This window comes from Pituophis catenifer, unplaced genomic scaffold (genome assembly GCF_029215685.1).
Source record: "Pituophis catenifer annectens isolate HBS135680 unplaced genomic scaffold, rPitCat1.0.hap2 SCAF_10, whole genome shotgun sequence".
NCBI classification, from domain to species: Eukaryota; Metazoa; Chordata; class Lepidosauria; order Squamata; family Colubridae; genus Pituophis; species Pituophis catenifer.
In genome coordinates, this window is record NW_027256890.1 from 23,003,867 (window position 1) to 23,030,759 (window position 26,893).

The 26,893-nt window shown below is 47.4% G+C and overlaps 1 protein-coding gene across 1 annotated transcript in view; it reads left to right on the top strand.

The window, feature by feature from the left end:
• SIPA1 (signal-induced proliferation-associated 1) overlaps positions 1-23,881 on the top strand; it is a 40,646-nt gene extending 16,765 nt beyond the window's left edge. The window contains 9 exon segments of the mRNA XM_070950646.1: positions 1,552-2,152; positions 4,045-4,319; positions 6,131-6,358; positions 7,139-7,229; positions 8,906-9,077; positions 10,464-10,562; positions 11,856-11,931; positions 14,821-14,902; positions 23,502-23,881. Coding sequence (XP_070806747.1) covers positions 1,552-2,152; positions 4,045-4,319; positions 6,131-6,358; positions 7,139-7,229; positions 8,906-9,077; positions 10,464-10,562; positions 11,856-11,931; positions 14,821-14,902; positions 23,502-23,654 — 1,777 coding nt within the window. The 3' untranslated portion in view covers positions 23,655-23,881.
• The last annotated feature ends 3,012 nt before the right edge of the window (positions 23,882-26,893 follow it).

The following is a 26,893-nucleotide window of genomic DNA, read 5'->3' on the forward strand; positions in this document are numbered from 1 at the left end:
AGCACACACACACTCAACTCATTTAACCACTTCCTCGCTTAGCAACAGGCATTCTGGTCCCAGAGCCTGTAGTACAGTGGACTAAAGCACTGTTATTAACAACTGCTGCTTGCAATTACTGCAAGTTCAAATCTCACCAGGCTCAAGGTTGACTCAGCCTTCCATCCTTTCAAAGGATTGTGGGGCAATAAGCTGACTTTGTATAAATATACAAAAGTATGAAGGCTATTGCTTAACGCATTGTAAGCCGCCTTGAGTCTCTGGAGAAGGGCGGCATATAAATTAAAGCAAAAAAAAAAAATTATGGTCATAAGTCGAGGACTACTTCTAGTTTGCATTTAAACTAAAGAATTAATTTTTTTAAAAAAAATATTTTTTTGAATAAAAGTTTTTTTATTTTAAAAAAAACATAAAACATATCTTTTCGAAACGAAGCTTTGAAAAATAATTTTTTTTAAAAAAAAAAAATGAAAGACTGAAGAGTATAGTCGACTTACGACCACAATGGAGCCCAGCATTGCTGTTGCTAAGCGAAACGTTGGTTAAAGTGAATTTTGCCCCCTTTGACGATCCTTCCTGCCCCCTGTTAAGTGAATCGCTGCAGTTGTTAAATTAGTAACACGGTTGTTAAGTGAATGGACTTTGCTTGTAATGAGGCCGCAAAAGGGGATCCGGAGGACACGGCGACGGATGTAAATCTGAATCCGTTGCCAGGCGTCCAAATTTTTAATCACATGACGGTGGGGATGCTGCAATGGTCGTTAAGTGTGGGAAAACAGTCTTAAATCGCTTTTTTCAGTGCTGTTCTAGCTTTGAATGATCACTAAACGAGCTGTTGTAAGTCGAGAACTAACTGTATAGTTAATTTCACGATATGTTTTACAGACGGCCTGCGGCCAAGCTGCAAATTTGTCTAAATGACCTATGACCGTGATGGCAAACCTATGGCACGCGTGCCAGAGGTGGCACACGGAGCCCCCTCTGTGGGCACGTGTGCCGTCACCAGCTGCTATTCTGGTTTCTGGCGGGCATGTCAGCTGGACTTCACAGGTGCTGAGGCGCTGGAAAACGGCATAAAAAACGCCCAAAAAACAGGTTTTTGCGCCGTTTTTAGGTCATTTTTTGTGCCGCTTTTTGGTCGTTTTTTGTGCCGTTTTTGGTCTGAAAAACAGCCCCAAAAATGCCTGAAACAGTCATGCGCACACTAGCCAGCTGGTCTTCAGATTTCCGGCACTCTGGCGCGCGCACATACATGTGTGTTCCGGTTTGGGCACTTGGTGCCGAAAAGGTTCACCATTACTGACCTGATCAGGTTTTTCCCAGGTGACATAGAAAAGTTGGAATGGCCTTAACGGCAGCCTTTACATTTTTTTTAAACGCCTCAGTGTTTCCAATCTGTACAATGGGCACAAATATCCACGAGGTCATAACCTATCTGTACGTAGGTTTTGGCGCTGGTGAGCCGGAGACTCGAAAACAGCTCTCCGTGCAGTGGTGTTAAAATTCTCTCGGAGAGGCCGTCAATGACCATTTCCCTTCTTCTCCATCCAGCGTGGCGGTCAGCTGCACCGAGGACATCCCGCACTTCGGGCCCTGCATCCCGGCTGAGAACTGTTTTATGAAGGGTCCAGCTTTCCGGGACCTTCTCCTCGCCAAGGTGATCAACGCCGAAAACTCCGCCGAGCGGTCCGGCAAGTTCCATGCCATGGCCACCCGGACGCGCCAGGAGTACCTCCGAGACTTGGCACTCAACCACGCCACCACTAGCACGTTGGAGGCCTCGACTTCTCGGCGGCCTCTCATCACTTTGCCGGCGGCCAAGAAACGCGAGAAGTCTAAAGTTCCCAAGGGGGCCGAGGCCCACAGCGCGGGCGCTTTGGTGTGGGGCGTCTGGGCCCGGGACGGGAGCAAAGAACCCAACAGCAAGACATTAGATCTCCGGTGCCTGCTGGGCATCTCCTCGGAGTTTCTAGTCCTCATTGATGCCCGCGAGAAGAGAGTGGTTTTTAACTGCTCGTGCCGGGATATCCTGGCTTGGACTTTTTCGGAGAGTTGTAACTTGGACCTTTATTACGAAACCGGGGATTATATTTGCATGCGTGTGGACGAGGGCCAGGCATCGGACATTCGCGATATTGTCCATCGGCTACAAGTAGGATTTATTTTGTGTGTGTGTGTGTAAATTTGCCTCTTTTTTCTAGAATTCCTTTTGTGAGGGGAAAATGTTGCTGCTCCTTCTGGAAGTTTAGATCCGGATGGGCTTACAGTCCTTCCTGCTGGGAGGGCATTGCACTTTCCACATGCTCAGAGGCGATCTGGTGTGTACAGGTAGTCCTCGACTTACAACTGTCCATTTAGTGACCATTTGAAGTTACAACGGCACTGGAAAAGAGGGACGTGGGACAGCTTTCTCACTTATAACCTGAATCAAAATTCAGATGCTTGGCAACTTGACTCGTATTTATGACGGTTGCAATGTCCTGGGGTCATGTGACACCCCCCCTCCCTTTTTTTGGCGATCTTCTGGCAAGCAAAGTCAGTTTGGGAAACCTGATTCACTTAACAACTTGCGGCAAGTAAGGTCGTAAAATGCGGCAACCTTCCCTTAACAGCTGTCTCGCTTAGCAACGTAAATTTGGGGCTCCATTGTGGTCGTAAATCGAGGACTACCCGTATTATGACTTCGAAAGCGTTCATTTTAGGATGCTGCTGTACACGGGACCCACAGCTTCTCTGACCCAGAAGCAGAATTTCTCAATCTTAGCCACTTGAAGATATCTGGACTACAACTCCCAACAAGCATAAGAGGTTTTTTAACAAGATGTAGATTTCAACTCTCTTGCCGGCTGGGGAATTCTGGGAGTTGAAGTCCACATAAGATGAAGTTGCTGAGATTGAGAAACACTTGGCCTAAAGCAGGGATGCCAAACTCAATTTTATTGAGGGCCGCATCAGGGTTGTGTTTGACTTCGGAGGGCGGGAGGGGGGTGGCCTGGGTTTGCGTGGCCAGCTCCACGTGACTCATCGAGGCTCCGTTTTCGGCCGCCACAGCCTCCTACAACCCGCTGTCAGCAAAAACGGAGCTTGGGGAGGCCGCACGTGACAAATAACCCCCCCCCAGCTCCATTTTCGCTGCCAGAGTGTTGCAGGAGGCCGTAGCGGCTGAAAATGGAGCCCGGGCAGGCCTTACGTGGCCTTCCTGAGCTTCGTTTTCGCTAGCAGAGGCACTGTGGGCCGGTCCTTCGCCGTTTCCAGGGTGGGCCTGTGGGCCGGATGCAGCCCGCATGCTTTGAGTTTGACACCCCTGGCTTAAAGACACCTCAGGGGCTTCTTTGCCTAAGGCAGGACTAGAACTCAGAGCCTCCCAGTCCAACTCACTCATGGCTGTGCCCAACCATCTCAAACTCACAGAGCCTTTCGCTAAAAGGTTTTGTGCCATCCCTGCAAATCATTTATCTTTTCCCACCCCTCCCCTCCCTTCTCTTTACTTTACTTTATTGATTAGCCCTTGGACCATATCAAAGTGCCGCGCTCCAGACACAAATTATTACTAAAATCTGATAAAACACAATTTAAAATGAAATTGGAATAAAATACAATTTGAAATGAAATTGGAATAATAGACAATTGAAAATGAAATTGGAATGAAATACAGTTTGAAATGAAATTGGAATAAAACACTATCATTTAATATATAGATAGATAAATAAAAGACGATAAAATTATATTTCAGTATCAACAGGAGGGGTGCGGTGGCTTAGAGAGGGAGCCCTCGTCTCACAATCAGGAGTCTGTGAGTTCGATCCTAGGTAGAGGCAGATATTTCTCTCCCTGGGCATCGTGAGAATATATCTGCCGAACAAAACTCAGTATTGGAAACAGGAAGGGCATCCGGCCATTCAAACACTCGGTTAGCTCCATTCAGTTCCCTGCAAGGGATTCTGGGGTCTTTAAAAGATGATAATGATAATAATGATGATGATATTTCGATATCACCCCTGCAATCTACCCCAGTCTAACCCTCTCCCTGCCTTCCTCTGCCAGTTGGTGACCCGCGGGTGCGAGACCCGGGAACTGACGCTCTTACGGAATGGCGTTGGCCAGCTGGGTTTCCAAATGGACCACGAAGGGTTTGTAACCGAAGTGGAACGCTTCACCTTTGCGGAAAAAGCCGGGCTCCAGCCAGGGGCCCGCCTGGTCCGTGTGTGCGAAAGACCCTTGCCCGGCTTGACACCCCCTCAGACCGCCGAACTCCTGCGGACGGCGAAAAAAGTCACCATCACTGTTGTTCCTCCGGATGAGAATGGAAGGCCCAGAAGGTGAGCCGATCCGCGTCAATCATACGTACGGGGTGTACCGGGGCCCTTCTCCTGGGTTCATCCTGCTCCGGAGTTCCCTATTAATTGGGCATCTTGCAATTCTGCGCCATCAAGACTACAGAACCCATCCTGCCCAACTCGCCTAGAGGGTGTTAAGTATCTCCCCAGGCTGGAGAAGTTTAATCTTTGCCGAATGACAGAAATCTGTTTGGCAAGGAGGTGTGACGGCTTCCCACGCTGATACGTAGAATAGAATTCTTTATTGGCCAAGTGTGATTGGACACCCAAGGAATTTGTCTTTGCTGCATACGCTGTCGGTGTACATAAAAGATACGTTCATCAAGAATCATAAGGTACAACACTTAATGATAGTCATAGGAAGAAAAAGCAATCGAATCAGACTAGGAAACAATCAATATAAATCAAAAGAATACAAGCAAGGAGGAGATGGGTGGTAGGAAAGATGAGAAGATTAATAGTAGTGCAGACTTAGTGAATAGTTTGACAGTGTTGAGGGAATTATTCGTTGAGCAGAGTGATGGCGTTCGGGAAAAAACTGTCCTTGTGTCTAGTTGTTCTGGTGTGCAGTGCTCTATAGCGTCGTTTTGAGGGTAGGAGTTGAACCAGTGTATGTCCAGGATGCGAGGGGTCTGTAGATATTTTCCCAGCCCTCTTTTTGACTCATGCAGTATACAGGTCCTCAACGGAAGGCAGGTTGGTAGCCATGGTTTTTTCTGCAGTTCTAATGATCCTCCGAAGTCTCTGTCTGTCTTGTTGGGTTGCAGAGCCAAACCAGACAGTTATGGAGGTGCAGATGACAGATTCAATAATTCCTTTGTATAACTGGATCAGCATCTCTTTGGGCAGTTTGAGCTTCCTGAGTATCAAATGGGATCAGGTTTTTTTCACTGATTTTAAATGGGCTTGACTTGAATAAGTGTGGATTTTTTTTCCCAAAAAGAAACACTTCTGGACCTTTTTTCTCTTGGCTATTGTCACTCTTAGCATCATCATCCCCTCCATTCTAGCACTGATGCTGTTCCCTACCTGGGTCATGAAACGTTCTGCAAGGAAGTGCCCTTTGAGAACCTAGAAAGTAGAATCCCTGTGGTAGAAGGGACCTCGGAGGTCTTCTAGTCCAACCCTTTCCTCAAGGCAGGAGTTCTTAAGACCGGTCTAATGATTGTCCATGTTCAGTCCCAGGTACGGACCGTAAAGAACGCAGCACACACAAAGTCTGTACAAACCTTAGTTTACTAAATTAAATCAGTTTTTTTTTTTTAAACAAAGGCTGTTAATTAACTTTCTTAACAGCCTACAAGAATCCAAAGAATAAATAATCGTAATCTTACTATGGTTGGCAGAAAGCCCAGAAGCAATTTGCAGAGAACTAAGATCAAGACGCGAAGGAGAGTGAACTAAGTTGTTCCCTGCAAATTGCCTCAGTCGTCGTCCTTCCTTAAATACGCTAAGGGAGTGGCCAATTAGCCCCAAGCCTTACTCTCGAGGAGACCTCCTCCTGAGGAACCACTCCTGCCTTTTGGCAGCTCTGCGCGCCCGTGCATCGAGAAGAGGCTCCTCCTCTTCTTCCTCCTCACTTGAGGGAGCTTCTGGAGGTTCTGGCTGAATCCCCGCCTCTGGCACCACATCTTCTCCAGCCTCCTCGCTGTCGGAATCAGCTCCTAGCTGCACAGGCCGCTGACGGGCCACAACAGTCCAGTCTTATTTTGGAAAAGCTCAAAACATTTTTAAAAATTTCTATCGCCCTCCGTCCCGTGTGTGATCTTGCGCCCTCAATTCTTTTTCGACAGGAGTTTCTCCGAGCTGTACCAGAAATCGCTGCAGGAGAAGCGGAGGAGTGAACCGCCGGTCGGAGACGCCGAACTAAGCCGGCCGGCCAGCGAAGTAGTCTTCAAACCGGTCACCTTTCAACTCCTGCATTCCTTATCCCTGCAGGATGGGGCGCCTCACCTCTTGGCCGAAGAGAGGACCGAATTCTTACAGAGCCACAGCAACCAAACCCCAGCCCCTCCCGACCCGTAAGGAACCCCGTCATTTTAGTCGCGACTTGCTCGTACACCCTTCCATCTTAGCCGACGGGCCCTTCCGCCTCTCTCCTTCTTCTCTCTTCTACCTCGTGGTATTGCTGGGCTTCAAAAACATGATTCTCGCAGCCGGCCTAACCTCCCACAGTCCCACTCCTGGCTGGTTGAGCTGTGGGGCGGGGAGGATTTGAACTCGGCTCCTGTGGCACCACCACCGAACAAGGGCTCTCCAGCCGAGCGGAGAAAAAATTGAATGAACAATTTGGATTTTTTTTACCACAGGAGACACTGGGGTTTTATTTAGGAAGATCAGAGGTCCCCATTAATAAATACTTGGATTTTTAGCTATCCGGTAGGCCACGGGTCTGGATTCGAGATGAGCAAAGAAGGTGGATTGAGTTAGAATTCGAGTTGAAGCTTGTTCTGGAAATCTAGCCGAACTAGATTAGTTGCCCCCCAAAAATAAAATGAATCAATGATGAAAACGGAAGGAATTTCAGTCTATGTAGCTATAGGGTGGATGAAATATTTGGTCTGGTTTTTTGGGAGAGGCAGAGAATATCTCTTCAGATTTTAAATTTGTTCCTATTTTACCTTTCCTTGCACCAGGAAAGACACCTGGAATTTGCCATTTGTGCCAAATTTGAGTCACGCAAAGCAGGGAGGGACCGTTTCTGTTTGAATATTGACAGGTTTCCTGTGTGAATTCTGACTCACTTGATTCTTTCTCCTTATTCCTTCCCCCATAACCACAAACATTTGTGTTCTTGGCAGGATTCCACCCAAAGGTTTCTCTCTTCCGTCCAATCCTCCTCCAGATATCATCTTGGCAACCACTCCCAAGGTCCTCCCGGATCGAGATCTGGTAAGTGTTTCATAGACTCAGGTGTCGAGGGGTGGGACCTCAAAGGCCATCTTGTCTGACCCCATGTAGGAAATTCTCAGAGAGACCACACCGATTTCAAAAGAATCAACTTACTGAACTTTCGGAGTATAAGATACACTTTTTCCTCCCCCTAAAAGAGGGTGGAAATGTCGGTGTATCTTATACACCGAATACGGCCATTTTTGGCCTCCCGAAACTCCACCCCGCACATCCGATTTTTGCCAAAAATGGGCGTGTTTTTCACAAAAACGGGGCACGCAGAGGGCTTAGGAGGCCTGCAGAGTGCTCCTGGGGGCCGGGGAGGGCAAAAATCAGACGCGCTGAGGCCCAAAGCAAGTTTGTTTTCTTGTTTTCCTCTTCAAAATCTTGGTGCGTCTTATACTCCGGTGCGTCTTATAGTCCGAAAATTACGGTAGTCCAATAAGATGCTTATACCCCTGATAGACAATTGCTACCTTCACAAAATGCTAATACAGAGAGTCCTTGACTTACAAAAACAAACAAGGACCAGAATTTTTTTGGTCATTTAACAAATTTCTTACTTAACAACAAAAAATTTTGGGCTCACTGGAGGACTACCTGTATGATCTACCCCTCCCTGGTAGAGCTGTCAGTAAAAACATTTCCCATGAATCTTGACACCAGCTGGGAATTCTGGGAGTTGTAGTCCCCCCACCCTTTTGCAAAGCACACTGGGACCGGACCAGGAGTAGTGGTGGTGATCAGGGATGGGTTTCACTTACCTTTACCACCGGCTCGCTGCGCGGACACTGTCCATGCATGCTGTTGTGGCCTGCCAGCGGCCAGATTCGGACAGTGAGGAGGTTGGGGAGGAATGTGGGCCAGTCCTGGAGTCTGGGGAAGGCTCGGACGAGGAATCTGAGTCAGAGGCAGAGAGGGAGCCAAGGCCATCTGGTAGTTCTTTGCTGCCTCCGGAGTCTGACATCAGCGAGGCTGAAGAACAGCAGGAGCCTGTTCCCAGTGTGCATATGTGCAGAGCTGCCAGAAAACAGGAACAATTAAGGAAACAGGGTCGACTTGGGAGCAAGGCTTAGATGATCGGCCCCTCCCATAAGACATAAAACAGGAGCGAATGGGATGTGAGCTTTTGCAGGAAGCGATTAGTTTTAATCTGGTCAGTAAAAGCTTTGGGAAAGCTCTGTTTGACTCTGTGCTAAGTTTGGCCTTGCCCTGCGTGTGGCAATTAGTTCTCTGGCAGCATTCCAAGGGAGATAAGGTGGGTGTTTGTAAACACTCCCCTGAAAGACTATTTGAGAAGCCTGTCAGACTGGGAAGGACAATAATTCACAGCCGTATGAATAAAAGAGGTTTGCCGGGACTAAGATTGTGTTGTATACTTTCTGCGGAAGCCTACATCAGAACACATGCGCCCGGCCTTATGCGCATGTGCTTTGTTTGCTCATGCACCTTCCGCATATGCGCCCAGCCTCAAAAACGTACCTAAATAGCACAACGAGGGAGCCGAGATCGCTGCTACAGGTTTGCCTGAACTGGTGCGAACCGGCTGAAAACCACCTCTGGTGGTGATGGAGAAACTTTGCAATTTCTCCGAAAGGTGAATTTCTCTCTGGTCCAAACAATCCATGTTTCAGATTTCACCTGCCTCTTCTCTTTCTCCCTTGTTGTGCTTGCAGGACCATCCGAGAGAGGCTGTCATCAACTATCACACGCCTGGCCTCGTAGCTCAGGAGGCCAAAGGCTTTCCATCATCCCCGCCGGGAGAGAAGGCCCTGCCACCTCTGGAAGCGAGTGACAGCAATAAATTTTTACCCCGGACGCTTTCGCTACGGAATTCCATCACCAAAAGTAAGGAAGTGGGACCCTCCGCTTTGGCTTTCCTGTCTGTCCAGCTTAGCCCCAGCATCAAGGTGGGGGGTGGGTGGGATGAGGGGGGGGCAGAGAAAGTGGGGGTGCACAACATGCTACGATGGGGATGTTCGGAGCAGGTCAGGATTCCCCAAAGTTGTCGTGTTTGAGGATTGATTTCTTCCCTTCCTCTTCCCATTCCCTTTCCTTCCTTTTCTCTTTCCGTTCGTACTTCCCTTTCTCTGCTTCTCACCTCTTCCTTCTCCTCCCTTCCTCCCTCTTCTTTTCCCCTTCCTTTCTTCCTTCCTCACTCTCTTCTGCTTCCTTTTCCCTTTCCTTCTTTCTTCCTTCCCCTTCTTTCTTTCCTCCCTCTCTTCCTCATCCTTTTCCTGCCTCCCTTCATCTCTCTCTCTCCTTCCTTCTTTATTCCTTCCTTCCCCCTCTCTTCCTCTTCCTTTTCCCCTTTTTTCCTCTTCCTTCCCCTTCCTTTCTCACTTTCTTCCACTTCTTTTTCCCTTTCCTTCCTTCTTCCTTCCCCTTCCTTCCTCACTCTCTTCCTTTTCCTCCCTCTTTCCTTTCTTCTTTCTTCCTCCCTCTCTTCCTCTTCTCCTTTTTTCCTCTTCCTTCCCCTTCCTTTCTCACTTTCTTCCACTTCTTTTTCCCTTTTCTTCCTTCCCCTTCCTTTCTCCCTCTTCCTTTTCCTCCCTCTTTCCTTTCTTCTTCCTTCCTCCCTCTCTTCCTCTTCCTTTTCCTCCCTCCCTTCCTCTCTCCCTCTCTCCTTCCTTTTCTTATTTGTTTGTTTGTTTGTTTGTTTGTTTGTTTGTTTGTTCCTATTTCTATACCGCCCTTCTCCAAATAGGACTCAGGGCGGTGAACAGCCAAAGTAAAAAACAGAACATACAAAATTTAAAAACAGTTTAAAATAATTAAATATTTTGGCCGTAAATTAAAACAACCCAATTTAAAATCAATTTAAAATTTAACTCAAGCCAGCCCTTCCTTCCCCTCTCTTCCTTTTCCTTTTCCCCTTCTTTCCTCTTCCTTCCCCTTCCTTTCTCACTTTCTTCCACTTCTTTTTCCCTTTCCTTCCTTCTTCCCTCCCCTTCCTTCCTCCCTCTTCCTTTTCCTCCCTCTTTCCTTTCTTCTTTCTTCCTCCCTCTCTTCCCCTTCCTTTTCCCCTTCTTTTCTTTCTTCCTCCCCCTTCCTTCCTCCCACTCTTTCTCTTTCTTTTCCTTCCTTCCTAATCTCCTCCATTTCTCCTTTCCTTTCCTCTCTTTCCCCCTTCCCTCAAAAGGGGAAAGCTCCTTGGGGGTCTTGGGGGCCAGCCCGTCCCTTCCAGTCCAAGTAAACTGGTGGTGAAAGTCTTTCTTTCCTGTCCCCCCACAGTCCTCTCTGAAGCTGGGGAGTCCCTGGAAGACGAATGGGATTCCATTGCCAATCTGGCATCAACTTGTAACAACATCCTGGAAGCTCTCTCCCGCGAAGGTGAGTGGCGGGAGTGGATCGATTTCCTGGGTGGATCCCTGCGGATTGATGATCCTGGAATGGTCCGAGCTGCCTTCATCCAGTTTAACATTTCTTGACCCTTCAATCTAAAGCAGCTGCAGACATTTTGAGATACGTGGACTTCAATTTCCAGAATTCTGGGAGTTGAAGTCCACACATCTCAAAATGGCTACTGCTTGCAAACCCAGCCTTAGTATTTCCTGCTGTGACTGGCAGCATCATTTGTCACACAACTCAGGGTTGGGATTCAACCGGTTTCGGGCAAACCGGATGCTAATTTTACATCTGGTTCACTGAACCTGTAGTTGCAAGGAACGGCTGGCTCCGCCTGCTCTGCCCCTCCCAGGAGTCTCCACACAGCCCGTTTTGGATGCCAGGGACCGCGTGGAGGCTCTGGGAGGGCAAAAAACGGGCCTCCCGGAAGTTCCAGAAGTCCAGAAACGAGCCTGTTTCCGTCCTCTGGAGAGCCTCCAGATCCCAAGGAGGCCGTTTTTGCCCTCCAAGAGGCTCGAGAAAAGCCCCTGGAGCCTGGGGAGGGCAAAAACACCCCTCCCCCCCGCCGTGGTGCAGGAGGCCGAGTAGGCCACACCCACCATGGCCACGCCCACCCAGCAAGCGGGCAACAAACAGGTTGCTAAAATTTTTGATTCCCACTCCTGACACAACTTCAAGTGGGGAAAAAAAAACATTTTCAATCGGAGGAAATATTTTATCATTCAAGGTTGAACGGTTGGCCTCTGAGATCTTTCCCTGCCGATTTTTCATTCGCCACCCTGGGTGGCATCACAGGAGGCTTCGGTCGGTGTAGCTCTCCAAGCTTTTCCCCTGCCTTGTTAACTACCTGGAAATGCCAGAAGTTGGAATTTAGGCTATATTTTTTTTACTTGCAAAAGTTTGTTTCCTTGATTTTATTTATTTATTTATTGGTTCGATTTATATGCCGCCCTTCTCCGGAGATTCAGGGTGGCTTACAATGCGTTAAGCAATAGCCTTCATATTTTTTGTATATACGTGCTTAGCAGGGCTTTCGGGCCCCCCTAAGCGATGTTCTTTTTTATACAAAGTCAGCTTATTGCCCCCACAATCTGGGTCGTCATTTTACCTACCTCGGAAGGATGGAAGGCTGAGTCAACCTTGAGCCTGGTGAGATTTGAACTCGCAGTAATTGCAGGCAGCTGGTGCTACTTAACAGCACTTTTAGTCTGCTGCGCCATCAAGGCTCTTATAATCATGCTCATCCTCACCTGTGCCTTTTTGTTTGTGTGACTTTAGGCCAACATATCCTGGAGAATCGAGAAGGCAGCATGGGGACCCAAAGATGCGCCAGTCAGCCACAAGCCATTGATGAGTAAGAAGGAAATGGGTGGGTGGGTGGGTGTGAGACTGTATGGGTGTGTAGCTTGAGATACAACAGGAAGAATTAAAGTGGGATGGAGACCTTGCCCACCTCGTTTTCCTAGACTCTGTCCAGAACAGTGTAATTCTCAATCTTCGTAGATTTAAGGCGAGTGGACTTCAACTCCCAGAATTCCCCAGCCAGCATTATTTAAGATGAGTGAATAGACTACAACTCCCAGAATTCCCCAACCAGCTTGATTTAAGATCGGTGGTCTTCAAATCTCAGACTTCCCCAGCCAGCATTCTTTAAGATGGATGGACTGCAACTCTCAGAATTTAGAACAGAATAGAAGAACAGAGTTGGAAGGGACCTTAGAGGTCTTATAGTCCAACCCCCCTGCTTAGGCAGGAAACCCTACATCACTTCAGACAAATGGTTATCCAACATCTTCTTAAAAACTTCTAGTGTTGGAACATTCACAACTTCTGGAGGCAAGTTTTATTAATTAATTAATTGTTCTCACTGTCAGGAAATTTCTCCTTAGTTCTTAGTTGCTTCTCTCCTTGATTATTTATTTATTTATTACATGTATTTATATATTAATGGATTAATGGATTAGTTTCCATCCGTTGCTTCTTGTCCTGCCCTCAGGTGCTTTGGAGAATAGGTTGACTCCCTCTTCTTTGGGGCAGCCCCTGAGATATCGGAAGACTGCTATCATGTCTCCCCTAGTCCTTCTCTTCATTAAACTAGACATACCCAGTGCCTGCAACCGTTCTTTGTATGTTTTCGCCTCCAGTCCCCTAATCCTCTTGGTTGCTCTTCTCTGCACTCTTTCCAGAGCCGTGATGGCGAACCTATGGCACGCGTGCCACAGGTGGCACGTGGAGCCATATTAGTGGGCACGCCAGCTCAGCTCTGGGGCGCATGCGCGCGCCGGCCAGCTGATTTTTGGGCCTTCTGGGCCCACCAGAAGTAGGGAAACAGGCTGTTTCCTGCCTCTGGAGGGCCTGGGGGGGTGGGGTGGGGAAGGCCCGTTTTTTTTTTCTCCCCAGTCTCTAGAGCCTTTCTAGGAGTCTGGGGAGGGCGAAAACAGCCTTTCCCACTTCCTTGGAGGCCCTACGGAGGCTCAAAGGGCCCATTTCCCCACTCCCGGTGGGACAGGAAGTGACGTTTTTTGCTGTCCCCAGCCTCCAGAACCTCTCTAGGAGTCTGTAGGAGCCTCTCTAGGAGTCTCTGGAGGCTGGGGACAGGAAAAAACGTGCGTGTGGGCACGTGCGTGCGCGACCCTCCCCCGCCCCCCCCTCTCCTGGCACGCGATGGCAAAAAGGTTAGCCATCACTGTTCATGAGTCTCCACATCTTTTTTACATCATGGCGACCAAAACTGGATGCAGGATTCTAGGTGTGGCCTTATAAAGTGGTACTAACACTTCGCGTGACCTTTTAAATGATTCACTTAAAAGTTATAGCAGGAAAGGCTGTAAAATGGGGGGAAATTCACTTCTGAGGAGAAATTTTGGTCTCGGTTGTGGTCGGATGTCGAGGACTAACTGCAATTAAACCAGCCTAACCCTGTTCATCTTTGGAGCCCTGCCACCTCGTGGACTCTGCCCTCAACAAAACTTTAATATTTTTATTTAATAAATTAAATTAAATTTATACCTGGCTAGGTGGCTCAGTGGCTAAGACGCCGAGCTTGTCGATCAGAAAGGTCGGCAGTTCGGCGGTTCGAATCCCTAGATTAGGTCTCTTGCGTGAGCAGGGGGTTGGACTAGATGACCTCCAAGGTCCCTTCCAACTCTTACTATTATTTATTTATATCAATAATATATTTTTTTCCCCTGGGCAGAGGTGTTCATTTCTAAACACAGAAGCTTGGCCTGCAGCCAATCTCCGTACATATTTTTCTGCGGGCAGCTCCATATGGAAGTCTAAATATTCTGAGGTAAAAAAATGTGGCTTTGTAATACAGGTAGTCCTCAACTTAACGACCCATAATTAAAAAGCCCAAAATTGCCATTGCTAAGTGAGACATTTGCTAAGTAAATTTTTGCCCCGTTTTACGACCTTTCTTGCTGCAGTTGTTAAGCGAATCGCTGCAGCTGTTAAGTTAGTCACACGGTCATTAAGTGGAACCTGCCTTCCCCGTTGGCATTGTTGGTCAGAAGATCTCAAAAGGGGATCGCGTTAACTTGGGACACAGCGACGGTCATAAGTGCGAAGCAGTTGCCAAGCGTCTGACTTTTGATCACATGATCGTGGGGATTCCACAAACAAGGAGTTCTGGGAGTTGAAGTCCACAGTTGTAAAGTTGCCATAGGTGGCTTACCCCTGATTTAGTTACAGGTAGTCCTCGACTTACGATCGCCATTGAGCCTGTAATTTATGTTGCCAAGTAAGACATTCGTTCAGTGAGTGTTGTCCCATTTTATGATTTTTCTTGCCACCGTCGTTAAGCGAATCTGGCTTCCCCCTTGACTTTTGCTTATCAGAAGGTTGCAAAAGGGGACTTTCCAACTGTCATAAATCTGAATCCGTGGCCAAACATCTGAAGTTTGATCACGTGACCCCGGGGGGAGGGGAGAGAATACTGCAGCGGTCAGAAGTGTGAAAAAAAAACGGCCGTAAATCATCAAATTTTTTTTCCTCCAGTGCCGTTGTAACTTCGAACGGTCGTTAAATGAACCATCACAAGTCGAGGACTACCTGTACTGTTTCCAAGACGGCCCAGCCCAGAATGGGATTTTTAAAAAAAAAAAAAAAAAAAAGCATACCCGAAAGCTCGCCCCGCTGGTGGGGAGGACTCAGTTCCTGGAGTGTGCTTGTTTGTGCACGCCTAGATTGACTCACAACGATCACAATCACAATCCTCTTCCCTTGCCAACCCCGTTTTCAGGTCTCAGCACGCGCTCAGCCTAGCCGACAAAGTTCTGTACTTGGAGCTCAAACTGAAGGAGCTGCAGGACGATCTTCAGAAGGTGAGGAAGAGAAACGCAGGCGAGGAAAGGAAGCCCCACCCACCCAAAATCCCAGCGGGTGGTGGGTGGGTCCTAGGTCTCGGATGAGGAGACTCGGGAGATGGGGGAGTCCTCTCGACTTATCGGCCGCAATCGGAAGAGTAATTTCCCATTCCTTCAGCGAGGGGGCTTGTTAAATCGACCGGTACCCGATTCGACGACCTATCTCCGCCCATGGTTGTTAAGCGAACTGCGGAAGTTGTTAAGCGAATCATGCAAATTCATTTGCCCCCGTTGAATTTGGATGTCAGGCGTTCACTGGGAAGCTTCTCAGCAGTCAAGTGACCTTGGGATAGGATAGGGGTAGGATAGGATAGGATAGGATAGGATAGGATAGGATAGGATAGGATAGGATGGGGCCGGAAGGGACCTTGGAGGTCTTCTAGTCCAGCTCCCTGCTCAAGCAGGAGAACCTATCCCATCTCAGACAAGCGACTGTCCAGTCTCGTCTTAAAAACCTCCAGTGATGGATATGGCAGCTGTCGTAAACCAGGTGGCAGTTTTCCAAATTTTATTGACGTGACCCGTAGGGATGCAATCACAGCCGTAAGCGCGAGGAGGGGCGGCTATATGTCCCTTCCCCCCCCCCAGCGTTGTTGTAACTTCGAACGGCCGTTAAACAAACGGTTACAAGTCGAGACGTACCCAATTCCTGCAATTAACGTTTGTGCGTTCCGGGACGCAACGTAAAACGGGCCACTGTGCTAATTTTATTTCTTGTGCGCCGTTTGAAAGAATAAAATGCAACGCCTAGAAATTAATATGCAAAGGCCCGACGGGACCGATTTACAGCCGGTTTGGGTGCTGTGATCCAAGTTTTTAGGCCAGAAATGTGAATTTTTATTTTTTATAGCCTCGGTCCTCGGTGTAGGATGCCTCCTGGGTGACTTTTGGGCCTGTCTCTCAGCCCAAGAAAGCCACTTCCGAAAACTTTGCCAGGAAAACGGCAGGGACTCATCCCGGCTGTCGCCAGGCCTCGAAGGAGGTGCTGAGTGAACCGTAACATTCGGAGCCGTCCTTCCATCATGAAATAACTTTAATTAAACAGAGCACTCCTCTGTTTTTTTTTAAAAAAAGCCACTAATTGAGAAATCTTGTCCCTTCCCTGCAAATCTCTCTCTCTCTCTCTCTTTTTTTTTTTTGCAAATCTCTCCAAAGCCAGGTTCTTCTTTTTTCCAGACAATTCTGCAGCTCGCCCACATGCAGACATGTCTCCTGAGGTCGCCGCTGGTTTTCTCTGCTTTAATCCAGCAGGGTTTTGTTTAACTTTGAATCATACGGAGGGGAAATTTTCTTCTTCGGGAGAGGTGAATCCACCCAGCCTGATCCTCCTTGCAGACAGCTGGTCCTTTGCATCCTTTTAGAAGGTCGTTGAGGCCACTTGGAGGTTTCTCTGTGTCCTCAGGGTCACCTGAGTAGTTTAAATGGTTCCCGTAGTCTGCAATTTTTCTCCAGAAATCCATTCCCGGAGGACACAGAGAAACATCCAAGTGGCCTCAACGACCCTCTAAAAGGATGCAAATGACCAGCTGTCTGCAAGGAGAATCAATCCTTCCGTTCCCCACCATCCCTTTTTTTTTTTTAATTGATTTATATGCCGCCCTTCTCCGGAGACTCAGGGCGGCTTACAATGCGCTAAGCAATAGCCTTCATCCTTTTGTATATTTATACAAAGTCAGCTTATTGCCCCCACAAACTGGGTCCTCATTTAACCTACCTTAGAAAGGATGGAAGGCTGAGTCAACCTTGAGCCTGGTGAGATTCGAACCTGCAGTAATTGCAGGCAGCTGGTCTTAATAACAGGGTGCTTTAGACCACTGTACTACCAAGGCTCCTTGTCCTTGTCAGACAGTGGTGGGATTCAAGTAATTTAACAACCGGTTCTCTCCCCTAATGATTTCTTCCAACAACCAGTTTGCCAAACTGCTCAGAAAGTTAACAACCGGTTCTCCCGAAGTGCTGCGAACCGGCTGAATCCCACCACTGCAAGTCAGAGCGGAAGAAGCTTCTTGGATGAGAAGCGAAACGTCTTCAAAGAAAAAACAGAAAGTCCAGTTGCCTCTTGGAAAAAAGCCATCGTGACCTGGATGACGGAGAATCTCCATAGATATCTAGTTTTGCTTTCCCGTGTCACGATATTAAAAAGATGTTGAGACGCTAGAAAGAGTGCAGAGAAGAGCAAAAGCAAGATGATTAGGGGACTGGAGGCTTAAAAATACCATAAACAGTTGCAGGAATTGGGCAGGTCTAGTCTAACGAAGAGAAGGTGACATGATAGCTATCTTCCCGTATTTGAGGGGCTGCCGCCAAAAGAAGGGGGGGCCAACCTATTTTCCAAAGCCCCCAGAAGGCAGGGCTAGAAGCAACAGATGGAAAATAATCAAGGAGAGAAGCAACCTGGAATGAAGGAGAAACTTCCTAACTGTGAAAACTATTAACCAGTGGAACAGCTTGCCACCAGAAGCTGTGGGTGCTTCATCACTGGAGGTTTTTTAAGAAGAGACTGGACAACCATTTGCCCAGAATGGTATAGTGCCGTGATGGCGAACCTATAGCACGCATATCAGAAGTGGCACTCAGAGTCGTTGCCCGTTGCTTTCCAGCGTGCCGGCTAGCTGGTCTTCGCTCACACATGCGTGCCAGAGATGGGAAAACCAGGTGGCAGGTGCACATGCATACACTGGAAACCGGAAGATCAACTTCCTGGCGTGCGCATGAGTACCGGGCAGCTGTTTTTCCAGTTTCCGGCACGCACACATTCCTGTTTCGGCATTCGGTGCCGAAAAGGTTTGCCAACACTGGTATAGAGTCTCCTCTATGCTTTGAGCAGGGGGCTGGACTAGATGTCCTCCAAGTCCCTTCCAACTATGTTATTGTTTGCTTCAGTTGATCAACGAAGCGGAAAGGAAAACAGAGGTGGGCCAGGCCAGTTCCCTCCCTCTCTTCCCCGCCAACAATCTGGGGGAATTCTGAAGTTCACTTATCTTAGAGTCGCCACTGGCCTATGTCATCATCCCAGCTAGCATTTGCATGTCTGAACGGAGCCCAAGGGAGCTTAAAATAGCTGCCTTAGAAGAATAGATAAGTCATAAACTGCAGGAATTTGTCTAGGCTATATCACCAGGAATTTAAAAAAAAAAACTGACTTGAAGGCACACGCACAGATACATACCCAAAAAATATACGAACAATCCCAAGCTTGCTTTCACAAGTTGGGGGTTCCCAATGTCTTGAATTCTGCATCTGACACTTAGAAATGAGATTTGGGAGGTACAACTCGAATGCAATAGGAACGACTTATATAAAATATGAATGCAAAAATAGATCAGAGCCAGATATGAGAGGGCCCCAAAGGCAGAATGCGACACATATCAAGGAAAATATATATTTAAAAAAAAAAAAAAAAAAAAGGGATTGCAGAGTTTTGCAGAGAGAGAGAGACACACACACAAAAATTGACTCACAAAATAATCACAGGCCTGTGGGCAGAAGACGGGGAAAACAAGAGGAAGTTGTGGTTGGCTGGAGTTAACAGCGTTCCTGGGAAAAGAGAAGGGAGAAATTAAAAGGACCGACAGAAAATAAATATCAATATCAACAAAGCAGAATATGGGCATGATACCAATTGCAGGAACCCAAAGTCGGTATAAACTGATTTTAGCTCTGCTTGCTTTATTTTGCTTTTAATCTCGGGCATTTTAAGAAATGGGAATGGGAATGTTCTCTCCATCTTAGCAACGTTGAGATACGTGGACTTCAACTCCCAAAATTCCCCAGCCAGCATGGATTCTGGGAGTTGAAGTCCCCATGTCTTTCAAGTTGCAAGTTTTGAAAAACACTGTTCTAAAATAAATGAGTAGTTCCTTCCTTCCTTCCTTCCTTCCTTCCTTCCTCCCTCCCTCCCTCCCTCCCTCCCTCCCTCCCTCCCTCCCTCCCTCCCTCCCTCTGTCCCTCCCTCCTTCCTTCCCTTTCTCCTTCCTTCTTTCTCATTCCTTCATTCCCTTTTTCCTTCCTTCCTTCACTTCACCTTCCTTCCCTTTCTCCCTCCTCCTTTCTCCTTCCTTCTCTTTTTCCTTCCTTCACTTTCACCTTCCTTCCTTCCCTTTCTCCCTCCTTCTTTCTCATTCCTTCATTCCCTTTTTCCTTCCTTCACTTTCACCTTCCTTTCTCCCCCCTCCTTTCTCATTCCTTCCTTCTCTTTTTCCTTCTTTCCTTCACTTTCACCTTCTTTCCTTCCTTCACTTTTACCTTCCTTCTCTTTTTCCTTCCTTCCATTACTTTCTCCTTCCCTCAATCCCTTCTTCCTTCCTTCTCTTTCTCATTCCTTCCTTCTCTTTTTCCTTCCTTCACTTTCACCTTCCTTCCCTCTCTCCTCCCTTCCCTTTCTCCCACCTTTCTCATTCCTTCCTTCCTTCTTTTTCCTTCCTTCACTTTCACCTTCTTCCTTCTTTTTCCTTTCTCCCTTCACTTTCTCCCTCTCTCCTTTCCTTTCTCCCTCCTTCTTTCACATTCCTTTCTTCTCTTTTTCTTTCCTTCCTTCACTTTCACCTTCCTTCCCTCCCTTCCTCCCAACCAACCAGTGGTGAAATGTAAAATTCGTTACTACTGGTTCTGTGGGCATGGCTTGGTGGGGGGGGGGGTAATGTGCCTGGGTGGGCATGGCCAACTTTTTTTTTTTTTACTTTTAAAAGCATTTTTTCTACAACCTTAAGAGATTGTAGAAAAAATGCTTTTAAAAGTCTCTGACGATCCTAGCTGAGCCTCACGATCATCAGAGGCGTTTTTTTTTAACTTTTAAAAGCATTTCTTTGGCCGAAGAGGTTGTAGAAAAAATGCTTTTAAAAGTTTAAAAAAAAGCCTCTGATGTGATCGTGCAGCTCTGCTGGGCATGGTGGGGGGCAGGGATTTTTGCTACCAGTTCTCCGAACCACCCGCCTCCATCGCTACCGGATCGGGTGATCCGGTCCGAACCGGGAGCATTTCACCCCTGCTCCAAACCTATTTCTTCCTTCCTTCCTGATTTTATTTTGTTGGCTCAGTGGGAGCCGACGGGTGGCGGGTGGCCAGTGGGCGAGCATCCCCAAACAAGGAAAACATTTCAACAGAAACAAAACTAAAAACCTAGCAGGGCAAAGGAAAAAAAAAAAAGAAGAAGCAGTGACCTCGATCTGATTTCAAATGGGAAAAAAATAAATAAATAAAGAGAGAGAGAGAGAGCACCATGCAAAAAATCAGAAATACGTCATGCAAAAAAATCTGCCAGGAAATAAGATTATTTTGGTTCTGGAAGAGAAAAAAAAACAGGAGAAAGAAGAATTCAGGGTGTGGTTCAAAAAACGAAGCTTGTCGTTTTATCCATTTTCATCCCGTCAGTATTAAGAGTTTGCATGTCAGCCTTTGTTGCTGATCTCGGGGAAGGGGGTGGGTCGCAGGGGGTAGGTTTTACTTACCTTTAGCACTGGTTCGCTGCACTCACGCGCTGTCCGCACTTGCGGTTTGATCTCTCGCACACCTTCCACGCATGCGCCCAGCAGTAGAGGGTTTCAATTTAGTTTGCTACAGGCTCACATGTGCAGAAGCATCCGGGTAGGTGAACGGAGCCTCTTGCCACTGCTGCTACAGATTCGCCCGAACCGGGGCGAACCGGTAGCAACTCACCACTGGCATCCAGCCCCCAAAACGTGCCTAAATAGCACAACTTGGAGCCGGGGCAGGTGGGCAGGCCTACCAATACCACCTCTAGGTGGGTGGGTTAAGGGACAGTCACAGAGCCCCCTCCTGATGATGTCATTAAAGTAGGCGGAGTCACAATCCCAGACCCTTGATTTTAAATCACAACAAATCAATTCTGTTGCGAATTTGGTTTTGCAAATGGTAGGAATTTATTCTCTGTATAAAAAGATAACGTAGTATATTTACGTAGTCCTATCCTGAACAGCCATTCGTTTAGTGACCTTTAGAAGATACAACGGCACTGAAAATAGTGACTTAACGATCCACTTTTCACACGACTGTTACAGCATTCCCCAGTGGTCAAAATTCAGACGCTGGGCAGCTGGCTCATACTTATGACGGTCGCAGTGTCCCCGTGGGGGGGGTAGGGGTCACGTGATCCGCTTTTGCGACCTTCTGATGAGCAAAGTCAATGAGGAAGCCAGATCCACTTAACAACCATGTCACTAACTTAACAAATGCAGTGATTCACGTCACAAGTGTGGCAAGGAAGGTCGTAAAACGGAGGAAAACTCCTTTCTCACTCGGCAACCTAAACTTGGGATACAATTGCGGTCGTAAGTTGAGGACTACCTCTAACGTATTTGATTTTCATCCACGCAATATTTGAGTCAGCACTGGGTCATTGTGATAATTTTTCATATTGCTCTTTATTTTATAGACAAGTGTTTGTCAGTGCAAAAAGATTGGGGTTATCTCATTATCTCATAAACTTTTCCTTTCTCTTTTTTGTGAATATTTCCTATGATGGTCTCAGGTTCCCAGCATGTTTAAAGGTTGAACTTGGCTTGGACTATTCAGAGATTTGCGACTTAACATCTAGTTAAAATCAGTTTCTGGCCATTTCTCTCTCTCTCTCTCCCTTTTTTTTTCCTTATATAATTCCTTCCAATTTTTCTTCTGGTGCCTTTTCGGATGCCAGAGTCCCCTGTTAATTTTCTCTTGTTTTAGCAAACCATCAAGTTCCTTGCAAATTAATTCTATACAGGCTTATTTTTTTAATTTTATTTTTATTTAGAAATTGTTCAAAGTTACGACGGACACCCCCCCCCAAAAAAAAGGTACTTATGACCTCCCCTCCGCTGTCACATGACTTCCCCTCATTTATAGCCATTTGCAACATCCTGTAGTGATGAGACCACAATTTAATCATGTTTTTTTCCCCAAAAAACAGCATTTGCTTCCCGTCTTCCAGCAAAAATGCCCCCTAGTGAACAGTATGTTTGCTTAACGACCGCTGGGGGGGGGGGAACTAAAAAGGCCATAAAATCGAGTCCGTCTCATGATGACACACTTTTCGACGGTCATGACTTATGACTGCAATGGGCAGGCTCCGTTATGGTTGTAAATCGAGGAGTATCTGTAAAATCAATTAAAAATATCAAAGCACATGGACGTTCCAGACTAAAACAATCATAAAGGCCACAAGAAATCTTTCTTTTTTGGGGGGGTCTTAGTCTGTTGAATTCCTAAAAGAAAATGGGATGTGAATTCTCCAAAGCATATTTCTCAAATTTGCAAGGAAGGAAGGAGAGAGAAAGGAAAGAAGCAGGGAAGAAGAGAAGGGAAGGAAGGAGTGAGGGAGAATGAGAGATGGAAAGAGAAAAAAGGAAGGAAGGAGAGAGAGAGAAAGGAAAGGAAAGAAGGGAAGAAGGGAAGGAAGGAGTGAGGGAGAATGAGAGATGGAAAGAAAAAAGGAAGGAAGGAGAGAAAAGGAAGTGGGGTGAGAGAAGGAAGGAAGGAGAGAGATAAAGGAAAGCAGGGGAGAAGAAGGAAGTGAGGGAGAATGAGAGATGGAAAGAAAAAAGGAAGGAAGGAATGAGAAGGAAGTGGAGTGAGAGGGAAGGAAGGAGAGAGAAAAGAAGAAGCAGGGAAGAAAAGCGGGAAGGAAGGGAGAATGAGAGATGGAAAGAGAAAAAAGGAAGGATGGAAGAAAGGAATGAGAAAAAAGTGGAGTGAGGAAGGAAGGAAGAGAAAAGAAAAAGAAGCAGGGGGAAGGGAAGGAAGGCATGAGGGAGAATGAAATGGAAAGAAAAAAGGAAGGAAGGAATGAGAAGGAAGCGGAGTGAGGGAGAAGGAAGGAAGGAAAGGAGAATGAGGGATGGAGAGGAAGGATAAAGCAAAAAGGAAGTAAGGCAGGGAGGGAGAAGGAAGGAGAATGAGGGAGGGAGAGAAAAAGGAGGGAGGGAGAAGGAAGGAAGAGAAAAGAAAGGAAAGAACCAGGGAAGAAGAAAAGGGAAGGAAGGATTGAGGCAGAATGAGAGATGGAAAGAAAAGAAAGGAATGAGAGAAAAGGAGGTGGAGTGAGGGAGAAGGAAGGAGGGAAGGAAAAAATGAGGGATGGAGAGAGGAACGAAGGAAGGATAGAGCAAAAAGGAAGTAGGGAGGGAGGGAGGGACAAGGAAGGAGAATGAGGGATGGAGAGAAAAGGAGGGAGAAGAAGAAAGAAAAATTTCTTGTTTATTTCATAGCGGTGTTTCTCAGCCTCGCAACTTGCGGACTTCAGCTCCCAGAATCCCTGCTAACGTGGGGAATTCTGGGAGTTGCAGTCCACCCATCTAAAAGGTGCCCGTTTGGGAAGTGCCACTAAAGGAAAGGATTGATCGGCGAACATCCTTTGAACTTAACAAAACACCACGACATCAGCTCCAAATTTTTCGGCGTGTGCATTTTCCCAGTTAGGGAAAACTTTGCCACCCGATTTGAACAATAGACCGTAGCCAGGATTATTATCCTCAAGGCTGGGCACGGAGTTGATGAAGCCCCTTCCCCACCCAATCCCCATTCTGACCTCCTTTTTTCTTTCCTCCCCCCCTCCCCTTTGCAGGAAAAAGCCGAAAAAGCCGCTCTGCAAGCCGAAATGCAAACCCTCCAGCAAAACACCCTGCGACTGAAAGAGGCGTCGGAGACGGCCGCGGCCCAACTCAGCCAGGTCACCCAGATGTTGGGGGGAGGGTCCTCTGGCCCCCACTGCCCGTGAGGGGACATCCTCACCCACCCTACAGCCAGCCACCTCCTCTCTGGCCCAGCCCTGGACAGCTCACCCGACTTTCTCCCTTGGGAAAAGGACACCACCAGGAGATCCAAGAAGCCGGTGGTTGTTTGTGAGGGGGGAAAAAAAAAAACCCCGCCACTCGCAGAGCCTTGCATCTGTCTGGAAGTTCAGCTCTCTCTCCCGTTTGTCGAGCGGGGAAAGGGGGGCTGCCTTTTCCCCCAAAAATTGAGCGGGGAGGGAGGCGAAGAGGGTTGGATCATTGAAAGAGAAAAGACCCATGTGTCTGGTCAGCGCTTTTCGACTGTTCGGGGCCCATTGCTCCCATCGCTGCCTCTTCGAAGCACGCCTAGTTTTGCCACCATCCTCAGGTTCAGCTGGGCGTTGATTGGGAACTTGAGGTCGAAGGGCCCCCCCCTCCCCAAAACCCTCCTCGTTGGGGGCGCAGAGAAGAAGGGTCACCTGAGATTCCTGCCTGCCTTCAACTTGTTCCAAAATTGCCAAAATTCAGCCACGGATTTTTTTTTTATTTTATTATTATTATTATTATTTTTGCAGGGGTCTCCGCCGAGCCCCTGGGGTAAGAAGCCCCCCCCCTCCGTGTCTTCAGCGTGGGAAAGGACACGTGGGGGGGGGTCAAAACCGATAAAATGGCAATAATTGCAAAACGGCTTCCAGGCGGAATGGGTTTCCCGCCGAAGATTTGGACGCTGGGGAAACCTCTTGGATTTTAATCTTCCATTTCTCTTCCCCCAACCTACCCCAACCGCACTGTCTGGGACGGGACGGCGTGCTTCCGATTCAGTTTACTGTGAATTATTATTATTATTATTTTTTTGAAAGCTGTGATAGGACTAACCTCCCCCCCTCCCCTTCGCCCCCCCCTAAAAAAAAATATATTGTCCTGTCCGATTCTTCCTTTCACCTGTACACCTTAACCTGTAGAGGCTCCTGTAGAATGGGGTGAGGTCTCCGGGGTCTGGTCTGCCCCGGATTTCGTCCTCCCAGCATCGGCCCACCCCACCCCAAAATGGTGCTATCCATAACTTAGTTTTCCATTCCTCTTTGTTCATATCCCCGACCCTTTTGGGTGTGGGGCCCATTTTCTGGAGCTCTTCTGTGTCTTTGTAGTCTGTCCGTCTTTCCTTCCTTCCCTTTTTTTTCTTTCCTCTTCTATTTATTTTTCTTTCCCTCCCCCTTCTTCCCTTCCTTCCTTCCTTCCTTCTTTCATTCCTTCAGTATTTAGTTTCTTCCTTTCCTCTCCTCCCTTCCTTCCTTCCCTCCTTCATTCTTTCATTTCTTCACTACTTCCTTCCTCTCCCTCCCTCCCTTCTTTCCTTCCCTTCCTTCCTTTGATTCACTATTTCCTTCCTTCCTTCCTTCCCTCTTCTCTCCTCTCTTCCTTCTTTCCTTCCTTCTTCCATTCACTATTTCTTTCCCTCGCCTCCCTTCCTCCCTTCACTATTTCCTTCCTTCCCTCTCCTCTCCTCTCATCCTTCCTTCTTTCATTCACTATTTCCTTCCCTCACCTCCAATCTTTCTCTTCCTTCATCCCTCCCTTCCATTCACTATTTCCTTCCTTCCCTCTTCCTTCCTTCCTTCTTTCATTCACTATTTCTTTCCCTCACCTCCAATCCTTTCTCTTCCTTCATCCCTCCCTCCCTTCCATTCACTATTTCCTTCCTTCCCTCTTCCTTCCTTCCTTCTTTCATTCACTATTTCCTTCCCTCCCCTTCCTTCCTTTCATTCATTATTTTCTTCATTCCCTCTCCTTCCTTTCTTTTGTCTCTCTCCTGACTTCCTTCCTTCCTTCCTTCTTTCATCCACTATTTCCTTCCTTCCCTCTCCTCTCCTCTTTTCCTTCCTTCTTTCATTCACTATTTCCTTCCCTCACCTCCAATCCTTTCTCTCTTCCTTCATTCCTCCCTCCCTTCCATTCACTATTTCCTTCCTTCCCTCTTCCCTCTTCCTTCCTTCCTTCTTTCATTCACTATTTCCTTCCTTCCCTCCCCTTCCTCCCTCCCTTCCTTTCATTCATTATTTTCTTCATTCCCTCTCCTTCCTTTCTTCTGTCTCTCTCCTGTCTTCCTTCCTTCCATCCTTCTTCCATTCACTATTTCCTTCCTTCCTTCCCTCTCCTCCCTCCTTCCTTCCCTTCCCTTCCCCTCTCCTCTCTGTTCTTTTCTCTTCTCCTTCCCTTCCTCCCCTCCAACTTCTTCACCTCCTCTTTCCTTCCTTCCTTCCCCCTTCCCAGTTATAGTTAAAGGAAGGCGTGAATTCCTTGTCCGGCCTTTGCCAAGGGCTGCATTTGAACTGAATGTACAGATTTTTCCCCTCTTCTTCGTGCAATAAATAGTCTTCATTCACAGCTCCACTTCTGCTTCCCTTCTCATCCTTGTGGGGACCCCGGAATTGGGGGGGGGAGTGTTGTTCAATCCAGGGAGGGCAAAGGGAAACCAGGATGAACCAACAATGGTTAAGACTTCCCTCTGCAGGACTTCCATCTGGAAAGACGATCAGCCCAGCTTCCTCCACCCCTCCCTCCCCCCTCCCTCCTTTTGTGTGGGTCCCAGAGCCCCTCCTCAACCCCCTCCCCATCTCAGTATTCCAGCTTTGGCACCCTCCCTGGGGTTTTGCATCCCAACGCCCCAAGGCAACGCAGATCTTGGCTTGTTCAGACTCGCCGGCCTAGCCTGCTATGTATTTAGCGGTTGGGTTCGGCCATGTAATTAAGTAGGCTCAACCTTCGGCTTGGCTGAGTTTTTGGCCCACGGACTCCCTTCCCTTCTCCTCTCCTCTCCTCCCTTCCCCAGCTGCGACAGAGAACTTGTGGGTCCTTTGACTGTGGAGGTTTTTCAGAAGAGGCTGGATCTGAAATGATAGAGGTAGTCCTCGACTTACGACCACAACGGAGCCCCCAATTCCTCTTTGCGGAGGGAGAAATTGGTTGAGTTTTGCCCCATTTTATGACTCCTCTTGCCACGTTTGTTAAGTGAATCACTGTAGTTATATACATATATACAGACAGACAGATAGAGGATAGATAGATAGGTGATAGATGATAGACGGACTGACAGAGATGATAGATAGACTGACTGACAGATTATAGATATGATGGATGGATGGACAGATGGATGATAGACGATGGATGGATAGAGAGAGAAATAGAGGATAGATAGATGATAGACAGACGGTTTGACCTGATAGATAGATAGATAGATAGATAG